General features: G+C 40.1%; 2 protein-coding genes across 4 annotated transcripts in view; one reads left to right on the top strand and one right to left on the bottom strand.

Annotated features, from left to right (window-relative positions):
- Positions 1 to 2971, top strand: part of arhgap45b (Rho GTPase activating protein 45b) — a 44473-nt gene extending 41502 nt beyond the window's left edge. For all 3 annotated transcript variants that reach the window (XM_057842021.1, XM_057842020.1, XM_057842022.1), the window contains one exon: positions 2419 to 2971. In XM_057842021.1, the coding sequence (XP_057698004.1) occupies positions 2419 to 2768 (350 nt within the window). In that variant the 3' untranslated portion in view covers positions 2769 to 2971. The remainder of the gene's footprint in view (positions 1 to 2418) is intronic.
- Positions 2972 to 11507: 8536 nt separating this feature from the next.
- On the bottom strand, positions 11508 to 14459 carry polr2eb (RNA polymerase II, I and III subunit E, b). Its single transcript, XM_057841961.1, has 8 exons — positions 14269 to 14459; positions 13976 to 14150; positions 12342 to 12457; positions 12185 to 12265; positions 12029 to 12087; positions 11874 to 11952; positions 11710 to 11778; positions 11508 to 11620 (listed from the first exon to the last, which is right to left on the bottom strand). The coding sequence occupies exons 1-7, from the start codon at positions 14323 to 14325 to the stop codon at positions 11713 to 11715; spliced, it is 633 nt and encodes a 210-aa protein (XP_057697944.1). The 5' UTR covers positions 14326 to 14459; the 3' UTR covers positions 11508 to 11620; positions 11710 to 11712.
- Between the last annotated feature and the right edge of the window lie 121 nt (positions 14460 to 14580).

The raw sequence follows: 14580 nt of genomic DNA, 5'->3' as shown, positions 1-14580 counted from the left end.
AACAACTTGGTTTCTTCCATGAAAGCACACTTTATAGACGTAATTAAATCTAAAATAAATAAATAAAATTAAAACACGTTCATTAACCCTTTAACACCCGAGCCTATTTTGTCTGAATTTGCATGCCTTTGATGTTGCTTTTGGTATTTCAAAGACAAAAATAGTTCACAATGGCCTGGTTGAGTCCCTTTTTTCAAGACAGTGTCATGTCCAAACTATTGTTTTATTCACTGACCAATTATAATAATTATTATAACATTTTGGACCAAAAAAGACAAAAATGTAAAAAGATTTTGTCAATTTGTAATATTGATGTCCCACTGACAATCAAACATGCTCAAAGAAATGTTTTGAAGCTTAGTAATATTTATTCAAGTTGTTAGGATAAACATTCAACAGACAAAAATAAAATAGTTTTATAGATAATTCAACAGAAACAGCAGGTATGGTCATCAGCTTTATTGTTCTTTCTACATACAGACCCTGACAAGTCTTGTCGCTCATCCATTTTGTAGAAACAATTACTAAAAACTAGGGCTGTCAAACGATTAAAATTTTTAATCGAGTTAATTACAGCTTAAAAATTAATCGTAATTAATCGCAATTCAAACCATCTATAAAATACGCCATATTTTTCTGTAAATTATTGTTGGAATGGAAAGATAAGACACAAAACGGATATATATATTCAACATACTGTACATAAGTACTGTATTTGTTTATTATAACAATAAATCAACAAGATGGCATTAACATTATAACATTCTCTTAAAGCGATCCATGGATAGAAAGACTTGTAGTTCTCAAAAGATAAATGTTAGTACAAGTTATAGAAATTTTATATTAAAACCCCGCTTAATGTTTTCATTTTATTAAAATTTGTAAAATTTTCAATCAAAAAATAAACTAGTAGGTCGCCATTGTTGATGTCAATAATTACACAATTCTCATGTCATAATATCAGTCGAACCCAAGCGCCAGCAGGGGGCGCCAAACACCAAAAAGCAAGTAACAAGCAGACATTACACTGTACTGTCATTTTAATCTGTTTGAGCAGGGCATGTGCGTTAATTGCGTCAAATATTTTAGCGTGATTAATTTTAAAAATTAATTACCGCCCGTTAACGCAATATTTTTGACAGCCCTACTAAAAACCTGACTTTTAATTATTCAATTGGTTTCAGAAATGGCTCATATGAAAGCTAAGACCCTCCCAAATGATGTTGAATGTACAAAAATATATTTGTTTCACTGAAAAAAGATCATTTAATGAATTCATAAAGGTCCAATTTTGGCAAGACAAAAGTTTAGTCGCCTACAGAAAGTAGTGTGAAAATTGAACAAAAAATGTACTTCAAATACAAAAATATGTTACATAACATAAGTGAATTAAGTAGTGGTGCTATGATATCCAAATTAAATATTTTGTATGACTTCCATGGGCTTCGACAAGGATTCATACAATTTATTGACGAAGTCATCAGGAACATCAAATAAAGCAGTCTTGCATGCCTCCCAGAGTTCATCAACATTCTTGGGTTTCGTCTTCCATGCTTCCTCTTTCACCCTACCCCAGTCATGCTCAATGATGTTCATGTCTGGGGACTGGGCCCAAAATTAACTCGTTGCCTGGCACTGGCTGCCACTGACAGCCTTAGACGTCCACTTCAAATGGATTGAACGTCTACTAGGGATAAACTCATTCCAATTCACAGTAGAAAAATGAAAAGATCTTGTTTTTCTGTTTGAGTTGTTTTGTAGAATATCATGGAAAGATTTGCTGACCCATGTATTGATAATTGATGTATCGCCATATCGTGAAATCACATCGTATCGTATCATGAGTTACCCAGAGGTTCCTACCCCTTGTGCAAAGTCTGCAAAAAGACTTTTTCATTGGGGACAATTAGAGTCAAAGCCGTCAAATTGCACATGAGAGGAGAAAAACACCAGCAGTCTGGCAGCAGCTTTGTGTTTACAGGCAAATTCGTGTTTTTCATCAGAATTTGTTGCACATTTTTTGGTCCTAAAATTTTCAAGTCTTAAAAATCATTCAATTTGATTATTGAAATGGTGCAAGAACCCTGTGAAACACAACACAGAGGCATACAACTGTGGTGTGGAAAGAAAATTGGACATTCTTTCATGGAATTTTTGTCAAAATTTAAAACTGATCACTTTTCTCTGAGTGCATCCGATTGCCTTCAGAAGTTTCCTGATGATTGCTGAATGATTAATTGTTGAGCTAATGACTAATTTGTCTACCTGTGTTAAATATAGTAAAAATACAGCTGTTCAGTTATAGTCTATACAAAAAAAAATCTGACTTAAAAAAATCAAAATAAGTTCCTCAGTCTAATCGATTGAAACGATTTTGAAAATGATCAATAGTGACAGGCCACACGGGTACCTCCTCAGGCTCCATGGGCTCTAGCGAGCAGCTCCCAGACTCTGACTCCGAGCAGGACGAGAGCACCAAGCCGGGAGGCGACGAGGCGGAGGATGACGAGGAGCAGCTGAGCTACAGGGACAGCCCAGAGCCGGACGTGAGTCCTCCGTCGCCTCCCGTTGGACACCCTTCAGATGAGGGGGATGCGAGCGGAGCCCAGGGCAGTCTAATCACATCCTTGGCTGAGCTGAACATCAACCAGTCCAACAATTATTACTACTGCTCACCACTGTCAGGTCGCTCCAGAGTCCTGCTGCGCCTGTGCAGCAAGAAGTTGGCGCTGAGCAGAAACCGAGCCAGCATGCCCGAATTTGTCTAAAAATCCCTCTAATGCTCATCAATTATTTTGTTTGCAGCTTTCCCTCAGCTTTCTTACTGGAATTGACACAATGTCCAAAGATGTTTTTAATACCTTAAAAGTGCTGCTGGTTCTATTTCAGCACAATTTTTTTGTCTTGTCGCTGATATGAATGTGCTGCAGTTCTGTTTTTGTCTGTTTTAATAAAAACGAGATTTACATTTTTTTAGTTGTATGCATTTCAAGGTTAATTGACAAAGTGCACAACAGTAGTGTTAAAGCAACACTAGATAAGTATTCAACCTTTTATAAAATATTTTCATAACATTTGTGATGATAACTTTATTATGTACAAACAAATTATAATAGGAACATGTATTATACATCAAAAGAAAGGTACAGGTGTGAGGATTACATTTTTACTTCTCCACATAGTCTCCACCTCTCTCAAGAGCTACAGTCCACCTATGAACCCTCATGTATACCAGTGTTGTAGAACTCAGCCGGTTGATCTCTAAACCAATTCTTGACAGCAGTTTTCACTTCGTCATTGCCATATCGGTTGCCCCGGAGTCCTTTCATTGGACCAAAGAGGTGGTGGTCTGACGGTGCCAAATCGGGAGGATATGGCGGATCACAGTCCATCCAAATGAAGTGATGACCTCCATGGTCCTGATGCTTGTGTGAGGACGTGCATTGTCATGCTAGAGGAGCACATTTGTCATGTCCAAGTTGGGCCGAACACGTCGAATTCTTGCTTTGAGCTTCCTAAGAGTCTCAATGTATACCTCAGAGTTAATGGTTTCACCCTTCGGCAAAAAATCCACAATGATTACACCTTGAGAATCCCAAAAAACGGTGGCCATAATTTTGCCAGCTGAATTTTTGGCCTGGAACTTTTTGGGCTTATCGGCTATGCTGGCTTTACCCACCTCTTCGTGGTCTTCAGTACTGTTTTTAAATCGCAGCACCCATGTTTTTACAGTACTATAGTCTATGGCACAGGTGTCAAACCGATTCCAGAAAGGGCCAAGTGGGTGCTGGATTTTGTTCCAACCGATTCCGTGAAGAGAGTTTAACCAATGAACTTCCTGCTGAAACAAGCAGCACCTGACACAGTGAACTGATTACACATGTAAAAGATCTGATTGGTGAAAAGGTGTCCTCTTCATTGGTTGGAAAGCAAACCTGCGCCCACTTGGCCCTTCCTGGAATCGGTTTGACACCTGTGGTCTATGGTATCATCCTTGTAGACATTTTCCAGCCGGTTGTGAATCCTCAGAGGGGTTTCTCCCTCAGCAACAAGGAATTCTATTACAGCTCTTTGTTTCTGACAAGCTTCAAGAGGGGCAGCCATTTTGGAAGCTAGTTTAAGCTTTAGAAATCTGAAAATAAGAAAAACACATATAACAATCGCAAGAAGGTGTGTCCTGTCATGTTTGTGCCAAATATAAACAAGATTGGTAAAATCCTGTACCAGCAATGCACTTGAGTGCATGACTTTTTGAATGCCTCTTGTAGTTCAATGACACCTTTTATATCTTGAGGGGGGTCTGTATCGCTTTTAACAGCACTAATTTTAGGAGGGTGGGAGAAACTGCCACACACACACACAAAATAGAAGTGTGCTGACTGCTTTATGGCTGTGCTCTTCAACCAGGTGTTCGGCCATTCCTTACTACGCGGCGAAACGTCCTACACCAGGGGTCAGCAACCTTTTTGGTGTGGAGTGCCACTTTCAAATTTTCTTGTCAATCAGTGTGCCACACCGAGATTAATGACGCACATCCAATTTTTTATATCCAACAGAGCTGTAATTTTACCCCAAAGAAAACAACATGAACATATATTGAAATCGTATAACTACCATTCTTTTTCAATTAACTAAAAAATAAATGCATATTGTAGAAAATGTCAAAACTTGAAAATAAGTGCAACAGTTCACTAGCTAGTTGTTCACTATCAACTTAAACAGTATATGCAGCATTTTAGATATTCTTTTATATTACAAAGATAAAAGATGCCTACCTTAATGTGATCCCTGGCCCTGTTTTCCTTGGCTCAGCTCTGATTTCGGGGTTGTACTTTGTGACTTTTAGCTGCTTATCCTTTTTTTTTTTTTTTTTTTGAGTGTCTCGTTGTTAGTCAAGCCATCGACCAAAACCTCTGAGCTTGACAAGATCGCCTCTTTGATATATTCGCCATCAGTAAATGTTTTTCCTTGCTTTGCAATGCAGTGAGCAAAGTGATAGCTTGCTTCGGTGGCGGTGTTTTTAGCAGTGACAAAGGTTTTCAGGGTGTGTTTGTTTACTGTACCTGGACACAGCACGTTTTAATGTCTCTGCCTTGTCAGACTCATCCTTGAATTAATTTTCATGTTTTGTCTCGTAATGGCGTTTGACACTTGTTCTCCCCGGGGAGAGGCACGGGCCCGGGTGGACCGCCGCGGCCCCCGGGAGGCTGGCTCTTGCGGTGCGCACGGAAGGCTCGGGCGCGGGCCCGGGTGGAGCCGCGAGGAGCGAGCCTTTCCCCGGGGAGAGAAAGCCTCCCTATCGCGGTGCGCACGGAAGCCTAGGGCGAGAACCCGAGTGGAGCCGCCTCTCCCCGAGGAGGCTGGCTCTCGTGGTGCGCATGGAAGCCTCGGGCGTGTGGGGCTAGAAGACCGATCTAGCCCCATACCAGCCCGGGTGGAGCCGCGGGTGCAGATCTTGGTGGGGGAATAACACTCTTAAATACAGTCTTGATGAGATTGAATTGGCTGCAGTTACGACGTTGGGAACGCTGACTCTGGAATAAAACACGATTTGACCAACATTGTGCCAGCCGATGCCTACCAAAAATGACGTAATGTCAGAGGTTATAAAATCGCGCCAGCGGCCCTTCCCGCACAGAGCGCGCCAATGGGCAATACGGGACAAGTCTGTGCAAGCGTCCAACCCGCTCCATTCTCGGGACATCTTTTTATACGTGAAAGCAATGACGTGAGTAAATCCCATGTCTCTTTACACAGGAATTCCCTTGGATGTGTGTGTGGCTTAAATAACAGGGCGCGCAACAGAAAATGTCTAAATTTCATGTAAAAAGGCGCTTTTTTCTTGTTTTTTTTTTTTTTTTTGCCATGCGCTCGCGTGTCACTGGTTAACCATTCGCGTGCCAGTGCTGACACGCGTGTCATAGGTTGCCGACCCCTGTCCTACACAATGCTCAGGGCGCTTGCGCATGCATCCACACGCATGCGCACATCGGTTAGAAGCGGCGAGTACTCACTTTTTGTTTTTATTTAGTTATTTAGAACCTTTTCACTGCCTCAAAGATACTTTTTGCATGTATTACCCTCTCATACTTTTAACCATTGTGTTTTTTTTGTGTTAGCTTTGAACCAGTTGACCACATTAGTCACGTAGCGTATTTAAACAGTCTTTATTTGATATAACTACATTTAAGTATTTTCTGCATGCATTTTTTTAGTACGTTATTCCTGTATGCATCCAAACAAAACAAGTTTAGAGCGCACGGTAGTACTTTAGGTGTCAAATTCGACCAATGTAGACGTTTCGCCGATGTAGAATATTTTGGCAGAACACCGGTCCTCAAATCCCGCTGTGGGTGCAGGATTTCATTCCAACTGGGGCCGGATGTATGGGGGGGTGCCCACCCAGACGTGAGTCGTGCCCACCCAATCAAAATGACGGTGTTCTGTTATGCATAAAAGATTGATGGGTTTTGTGATTGAATACCTGCGTTTCTTTTACGTCTTATTAGCATCATCTAGTGGACGCCTTAATTTACTGCATCTCATGCGCACTTTATTTGAATGAAACTGCAACATGGAAGGGACGTTTTCCAGTAGAGAATCAGAAGACGACGGCCGCAGTCAGTTCGCGCCGTCTCTGTGACCACTTTGCCTTGAATTTGAAGTTGCATTGCCGGTATTTATTGTTTAAATGTGTTTAAAAACGTAAATATGTGAACTGTGTGTACTTCAGTGGTAAAAAAGTGAGACAGATTCACTTAGCATGAAACTTGTGATATGCTAATTACCCACGAGTTAGAGGGTCGGCAAAACCGCGTCTCGGACGCTCTGCTAATTGTTTATTCATATTTTAATATGCAGTTTGCTACAGATAGTGCAGTACATATGCGATGTCATATATTGTGCATATTTTGTGTTGAGGTGGTTGCAGCTCAACGTTGCATTCGTAGGAAGAATTGACGCAGAATAAGTTGTCTTTTAGCCAAAAGTTGGCGTGTTTAATTTCCACTGACACGCGGATACATCCTCTCTCATTGCTGTCTTCACAGGCAATCCCACAATTCTTTATTAGGTAGTTGTAGATGTTTCCGAACTCCACTGCAGACAATTCCTTTGGATTGTTTATCCAGCAATCAGCTGCGACTTTGTATGGGCAGATTTGCAGGCCAATACACGCTAATTTTAAGTAGTATTGCCTCCTCGCGTCTGTCGGCAGTGACTCGTGATAATAATAAGTCATGTTTAAGACGTTTTTATGAAAAAAGACGCAAAACACAGCTGAAAATTATGAATTTCAGACAGCGTTTGTCTACGGCTGTTTACCTGTGCGTGCCCCCATCTCAAAATGGCGAGATGACGTCATTATAACATCATGCCGACTGCGAAAATAAGTAGATAGATGAAGAATAAAAAAATAATGCAGCCTCAACGGGACACAAGCCAGTGTCCTACTTGCGCCGGTCCCAAACCCAGAGAAATGCAGAGGGTAAAAAAAAAAAAAAAAGCCTGCATTGTGGGTGCCCCCTCAAGTTTTCTTAGTGCCCACTCTGGTGGATCAACCTAGATCCGGGCCTGATTCCAACCAGACAAATGAAAACACTTTTTCATCAATCTGGTGTTTTACAAGTGCAGTAGGTTGATTGCAGTCAGATGCTGCTTGTTTCAGCAGAAATTTCATTGGTTCAACTATCTGTGCAGGATCGGCAGGAACAAAAACCTCTACCCACAGCGGGACCTTTGAGGACCGGGTTGGAGACCACTGCTTTACGGCATACGTCACTTCCCTCATTCATTATAGACAGAAGTTGATGTGTATGCGTGAATTCTGCAAAGATGGCTGAGCAAAAAAAATGACTAAAAGTTTTGTCTGAGGAGGGGAAAAAAAGAGGCTACCAGGATAAAAGGATACTCAAGAATATTGGCCCAGCTTTCACTTGCTGGCATGACCCGCCCCCCAACCGAACTTGGCACTGACGAGTTCAGTTAGCCACACGATTGCTAACCATCATATCCTAACTGGATTCATCACCTTATTACTATAAGTGTTAATAACTGCGTTAGAATATAACGGCATTATTTTCTTCAGTAGTGAGTATTCTAATAATTTCTCGGCAACATCGTTACCGTTACTAAGGCGGGAAAGGCGTGCGTTACGATGTTGGTTGACTGCCGCGAGAAAAGTCTGGAAAAAGACGGACTCACGGAGACGAGAGAGCAGAGCAGGAGTGGGGAGGAGGCAAGGGAGTGTGACGCCGTTGCAAACGCGATGCTACTATGCTAAGTGGCTCCAATAATACCTGACTGTAGCCGATGGCCTACAAACTACACCCACATGATGCTTCGGTAGATATCACATACACACAGAACTAGATGCAAATGACAGACGCGGCGGCATTAGCAACATATATAATAAAGAACTAGGTGCGTTAGTAAACAGCTGCCATCTTAAAGCAGTAGACTTCTCATGAAGGGTCTGTTGTAGAGAACCTTCCGGGCGAACCTAATTCCCTTTTTATCGAAAATGCTCCTAAATCGGCAAAACTTAAACTTAAATCTAGTATCTTTAAATGATGAAACAGTTTTAAAACTTACACATGTCAAAAATAGACAGAAGGGAAGTAATGCAATAACGGGAGCAATTTTAACAACTTTAACGATTGATTCTCAACATTAAATGACTTCCACACATAGCAAAAGTTATCTAGTTATCACAATATCCGCAATACCCTGAGTCTAGTTAAGTTTAGGGGAAAGAATTGGGCTAGGGCCAATTGTCCCAAAAAACCTTTAAACTTCAAATTGTGTGACCAGTTTTTTTTTTTTTTTTTTTTTTTTTTAAGGAAAAAAAATCATGAAAATTATCACCAGTTACTTTTTCAAGTAACTAATTACTTTTACATTCAGGTAACTGAGTTACTAACGCAATTACTTTTTGGGAGAAGTAATTTGTAACTGTAATGAATTACTTTTTTAAACTAAGATTAACAACACTGATTACTATTCATCCTTCACGCAGCCGTTGGAAACGCCATTTAATCCATCTGCAGGCGACCGGGAGATCATTATTTTACTACACTGTGCGGGTGTGCGCTGGTCCTCTTTGGAAATGCAATCTTCCTTAAAGGGAGCCTCAGACTTAAACTTATAGGCTCTAAAAAGCCACAATTGTTCTTTTACTGAAATATTTTTAGAAACACATAAATTATTGCCATTGATTTAAAAATCTATAATATTTAGTACGTGTTTTGACCTACGGAGGGCGCCAGGTTTTATGTGCGCAATGAAGGCTCGGGGTGATGACATAAATTGTCACGGTCATTAGACGAACACGACAGGGTAACGCTATTTCCCTCTACGTGGCGAGACGTCCAACACATCCGCACATCCAACACATCGGTTAAAAGCGGTGAGTTCTTACTATTTGTGTTTTTATTGAGTCTTTATTACCTTTTCATTGCCTCAAAATACTTTGCATGCGTTTCCCTCTCATACTTTGAAGCATCGTTTTCTTGTGGTAGCTTTAAAGCAGATTGTTGATCTGTTGACCACATTAGTCACGCAGCATATTTAAACCACCCTTATTTGATATTACTACGTTTAAGTATTAAGGAATCTTCAGGATGTTCTGTATGTATCTAAACAAAATAAAGCGTACAGTTGTACTTTGGGTGTCAATTTTGCCGGTGTAGCATGTAGCATTTTGGCAGAATTTTTTTTGTCCCCCTACCCTCGTGTTGTCTCATCCGGTCTTTCCTGTTCAATTTGCTTTTGCTGCTCGTTTTGTGAAATATCGACAGTGCTGTCATGCTCATTAACTTTCCTCTCAGGTTCAAATTGAAAGGGTTGAACAGATGACATGTTTATGTCACTAGAGTTATACTCTGGAAGCCCGACAGCTTAACCATGTGGCGCCATCGCCCTGCGACGTCAACAATGGCGACCTAATAGTTAAACTAATTTTACAAATTGAATACAAATGAAAACGAGGGGTTTCAATAACAGAATATTTTAACAGTTTTAAGAACTACAAGCTGTTCTGTTCATGGATCCCTTTGAAGCAAAACAGTACCGCGTTTGTCCACCGGCGTCACTAAAAACCAACTGAAAAGTTACCTAGTGTTCCTTTAAGTCAGTGCTTATCAATTATTTTCTGTTACGCCCCCCCAAGGAAGACGTAAATGTTTCGCGCCCCCCCCCCCCCAACTCTCTGCCGCCACTGTAAATAGTATCATTCGTCTATATTACTATTATAAGTACGCCTCAGCCTAACATTGTGTCCTTTTTTTTCTATTAAAGAAAAAAAGTAACATAGATCAACTTATAATAAAGTATAACTTTTTTAACATTGTGTTGCTTGTAACAGAAAAGACTTAACACGCATCAATTTGCCTGAAGTTAAAAAAAAAAAAAAAAAAGTCACATCCAAACTGTAAAAATACACTCAAGGTACATTTTTGACCATTTGATACTGAAAAATAAAATGTAATAAAATCAGTAAATAATAACAAATTCAAATTGATTAGAAACATTTACTCTTCAGGACAGCATGCCAAAAAATTTGACCGAAAAAAAACAAAACTGAATAGAAGGGGGGGAAAAAGTCTTTGGACAGAAGGAAAGTTTTTATTTTCGCTGATTCACCACAGTGCTCACTGGTTTACTGATATAACACTGACAAAGCGGGACGATTGTGACAATTGGCAATATTCGGCACATTTTCGCTGAAAAACAATCAAGCGGCTTATCAATGAGATTGAGGTCTAATGTCTTTAAGTGGCGTCTTAACTGATTTGGCTTCTCCGCTATAATCATTTTTAGACTCAGTAAACAGTGGTCTTTCCTCATTTCCCACTATATTAAAAGTCAAAGGCAAACGGCCCGAAAAAAGCGCATTCTCGGCGGCCGAGGGAGAACCGTAGGTGAGGGCGGTGGTCGTGACGATCCCAAGCCGAAAACGGCACTTCTCGGCCGGACACGTGAGAACCGAAGAAGACAGTGGGTCGCTGCGTGAGTCCAGCTCTGCATGAGTCTCTTCCGTGTGCTCTTGCTTACTTCAAAAATACTGCACGCACTTTGAAAATGAGAGCGCCACTGACACCCACGGAGTGGATGTGCAAGTACGCTTTATTCTAGCACGGCAAAAAAAAAAAAAAAAAAAAGCATGTTCCCCGAGGTCACTCGCGCCCCCCCTGGCATCGCTCTGCGCCCCCCTGGGGGGGCGCGCCCCACCATTTGAGAAGTACTGCTTTAAGTGTACATGCTCATGTAACACATTTTTTTCCTTTACTAGAATATGGCCGATAAGTTTATATAATTTTTTCTATATAGCATGGCTTTTGTCCAGTTTGCTCCCACATTCAAAAGACATGCATGAAATTGAAAACTATTTTCTAAAGGTGTGAATATTTTAACTCTGCCTCTTGCCCAAATTCAATTGTGACACTCAAGATTTGCTGTACAAAATAATCGGTGCCATTTCCCTGCGTATTATAGATGTAAACACTAGATTTTCAATATATTTTTATTTTACAAAATCAGAAGCAAAAAAAGGAGCAATTAAAACAGGAATCCGGGGATGATGAATGGCTGGAACGATCCTTCTATTGTGGCATCTTGGTAGCTGAATTAGGGATAGTAAGAATCATTCACACTTGTCATAACCATAATAGTAATATTTTCAGTGTGTGGCGGACATAAATGACGGCTAACCTGTCACTGCACTAGTCTGTAGGTGATATATCGTCCAGCTGTCTCACTCGGTCTGATGATCTTGACCACCTATGGAAAGATACAATTTCAGTTGCGCAAGCTCATTTTGATGTAGGCCTACTTGACTTGGCATTTATCATCTTTCTTCATTCTGCTGTTGTTACCTGTCCTCTCTTTAAGCCAAAATAACGAGCCACGGGGTCTCCGGCCTGGATCCTTGGAAGCTGACTCTCCTTCAGTTTACTGAGGTGAACACATTAAGGCAACAAACAATACACTGCATTCAACCATTTGACTTATATAAGCAATGAGAGGATACTATCTGGCCAGAAGCTCTGTCACTTCCTCTTTTGTCATAACAATGTGTTCTGGCACAAGCTGAAAGATAAAAGAACAATTACTTCAAAGAACTTTCCCTTAACATAAACCCAGTGTAATTATTTTAGTCTAATGAAATATTGGTGTGTAGTCTGACCTCGTGTTCTGTTATGTTGATGAGCAGCTCCTGCTGAAGAAACTGCTCCAAGATGTATTTGGGCGCCATGTCCACTAAAGACTGGAAGGGGTGAAATCACTTCTGAGTATATAAATACATTCATAAATAGGTGTAAGAGTTTCAGAAGATGCGGGACCTGTTTTGCTGAGGGCGTCATGCCCATCTGGACCACAATGATTGCTCTTGTGATGTTCTCTTCCTGCATCCGCTGACAGTACATTTTGATGGTCTTGATGCCCACCTTGGTCTCCTCTGGAAAAGCACAGAAATCATTTTCTATGAGTAAGTGAATGATCATGTTTCAAAACCATTGATGGTGATGGCAAGGGCATAGGTTTGCACAGGGACGGTAGAGACATAACACTATCAACTTTTCAGGATGCTCAAATTGTCACCACCAATTTCTAAGTAACCTTACAGTGCCCTCCATAATTATTGGCACCCCTGGTTATGATGTGTTTTTTTAGCTTCTAATAATTTTTTTTAATTCAAATAATATGGGACCTTAATGGAAAAAAGAGAAAAATCCAACCTTCAATACAAGTGCATTTATTCAGTGGGGAAAAAATCCCACATAAAGAAATAATTATTTAACATCAAATAATGTGTGTCACAATTTTGAGCACCCCTGGTGATAATACCTTGTACAACCCCCTTTTGCCAACAAAACAAGGTCTGGGGACTGAGATGGCCATCGGAGGAGCTTGATTTTGTGTCTGGTGAACCATTTCTGTGTAGATTTGGCCATATGTTTAGGGTCATTGTCTTGCTGAAAAACCCAGTGACGACCCATCTTTAGCTTTCGGGCAGAGGGCAACAGATTTTGATTTAAAACGTTCTAGTATTTCAAAGCATTCATGATGCAATGCACCCTAACAAGGTTCCCAGGGCCAACTTGAGGATGAAGCTGCTTTTAGGGAAATATCCTCCTGTATGTTTTCTACTGTTAACGTTAATTAAACTGTAAGAAATGTAGTGAACCAAGGTTTACTCCTTTCTCCCCAGTTTTGATTTTTTTTTAAAATGTGGTATTAAAGCAGCCCAAAGGAGCTTTCATTTTTTGTTGAGTTTGGCTGTGCTTGTGGACAAAAAAAGTAGTTTTTCCTGAAGAAAGGCTCCATTTATTATTTATTTTTGTAAATACCCAGCTCCTTAAAACTGGGGTAAAGAATCAGTGTTCATTGTAAATCTACTAAAAATAAGTGAAATTATCTGCCTGTGCTTTAAGTAAATTTTACTCAGATTTCTTGAAATAAGCTTATTTTCAGTTAGCTATTTTTCTTAACTTATTTTAAGCAAAACATTTGTATATTTAATCTTAACATTTCTGAAAAACTTTTTTTAAATTTCAAGAATAGATCATGTTTAAAACATTATCTGAAAGCATTGTTTTTCTTGATTTAGATGAAAAATGACCCAACTTTTTTGATGCATTAATCTGTTAATTAGCCTTTAACATTCAAAACAAGATGGCGAAACTTATTCGACTAGATTTAAGAAAAATTATGAGATTAAGATGTTATAAATTTGCTGTGAGAAAGTTTAGCCTATCTATTAATTAGGTTCATATTATTGAGAAATGTGAACTTGACAACGTTCATCCAATCTGTTTGGTCTTATTAATAACCCGTCCCCAGCAAAAAGTGTACATGAAGGTTGTGCTGTTATATCGTCCCTACCAATATTGAGACCTCCTTGGGTGATGGCTATCAAATTCAATTTTAGTGGGAGGGCTAGTAACCAATGAGTTATCGATCAATGCGAGCTTACCAGGGAAGAAAACAAACATCTGGTCAGTGGGGTCATCATTGTGTGCCACCAACACTGTAAGATCCGTGCGTCTGGGTCGACTTTCACTAGGTTTGTCTCCGAACTGACTCTTGAAGTCGTCTAGAGTCTGATCCAATTCGTCCTGGGTCACCAGGTAGCCTCTGTCATGACACAGCTACAATACAATGCAAATTAATTATCTTAGGCATACGAGTAAATATTCTGCTTGTTAGAAAATAGCTATTAATGCCATTGATTCAATGGTAGAAAAGCATTCGGATGTAAAATCTCGCCTGCATGATGGTCTTGCGAATTTTCCATAGTCTGTAGGTTTCTTCTTCGTCATCCATATTTTAGCCAAAGTCTTGTTCGGATCGCGTCAAGTAAGACTTTAATAATTACACATAAATTGGGTTAAATGTAGTCGGTTCAGTCTGCGTAGTGAAATATTTCGGTGCACACGATGGTTTACCGGCGCGGACTGATGACGTCGAAGCTGACTGATGACGTCAAGCAACGCTTCCTGTAAGCGGGTGGGCGGAGATTCACTAAAAATCAATATTTGTTTTCTAATAATAGTAAACATGAAAATAAAATAACGTTGA

This window comes from Corythoichthys intestinalis, chromosome 7 (genome assembly GCF_030265065.1).
Source record: "Corythoichthys intestinalis isolate RoL2023-P3 chromosome 7, ASM3026506v1, whole genome shotgun sequence".
Lineage (NCBI taxonomy): Eukaryota > Metazoa > Chordata > Actinopteri > Syngnathiformes > Syngnathidae > Corythoichthys > Corythoichthys intestinalis.
Note: the sequence above shows the minus strand (reverse complement) of the source record. Positions and strands in the feature narration are given on the sequence as shown.

Bases quoted from the DNA above. Each gene is read 5' to 3' on its own strand.
- polr2eb (XM_057841961.1), bottom strand. From the start codon at position 14,325: ATGGATGACGAAGAAGAAACCTACAGACTATGGAAAATTCGCAAGACC. The intron at 12,266-12,341 runs GTCCCGCATCTT...CACCCCTTCCAG, and splicing joins TGACGCCCTCAGCAAAACAG to TCTTTAGTGGACATGGCGCC. The intron at 11,779-11,873 runs GTAACAACAGCA...ATCTTTCCATAG, and splicing joins TTGGCTTAAAGAGAGGACAG to GTGGTCAAGATCATCAGACC.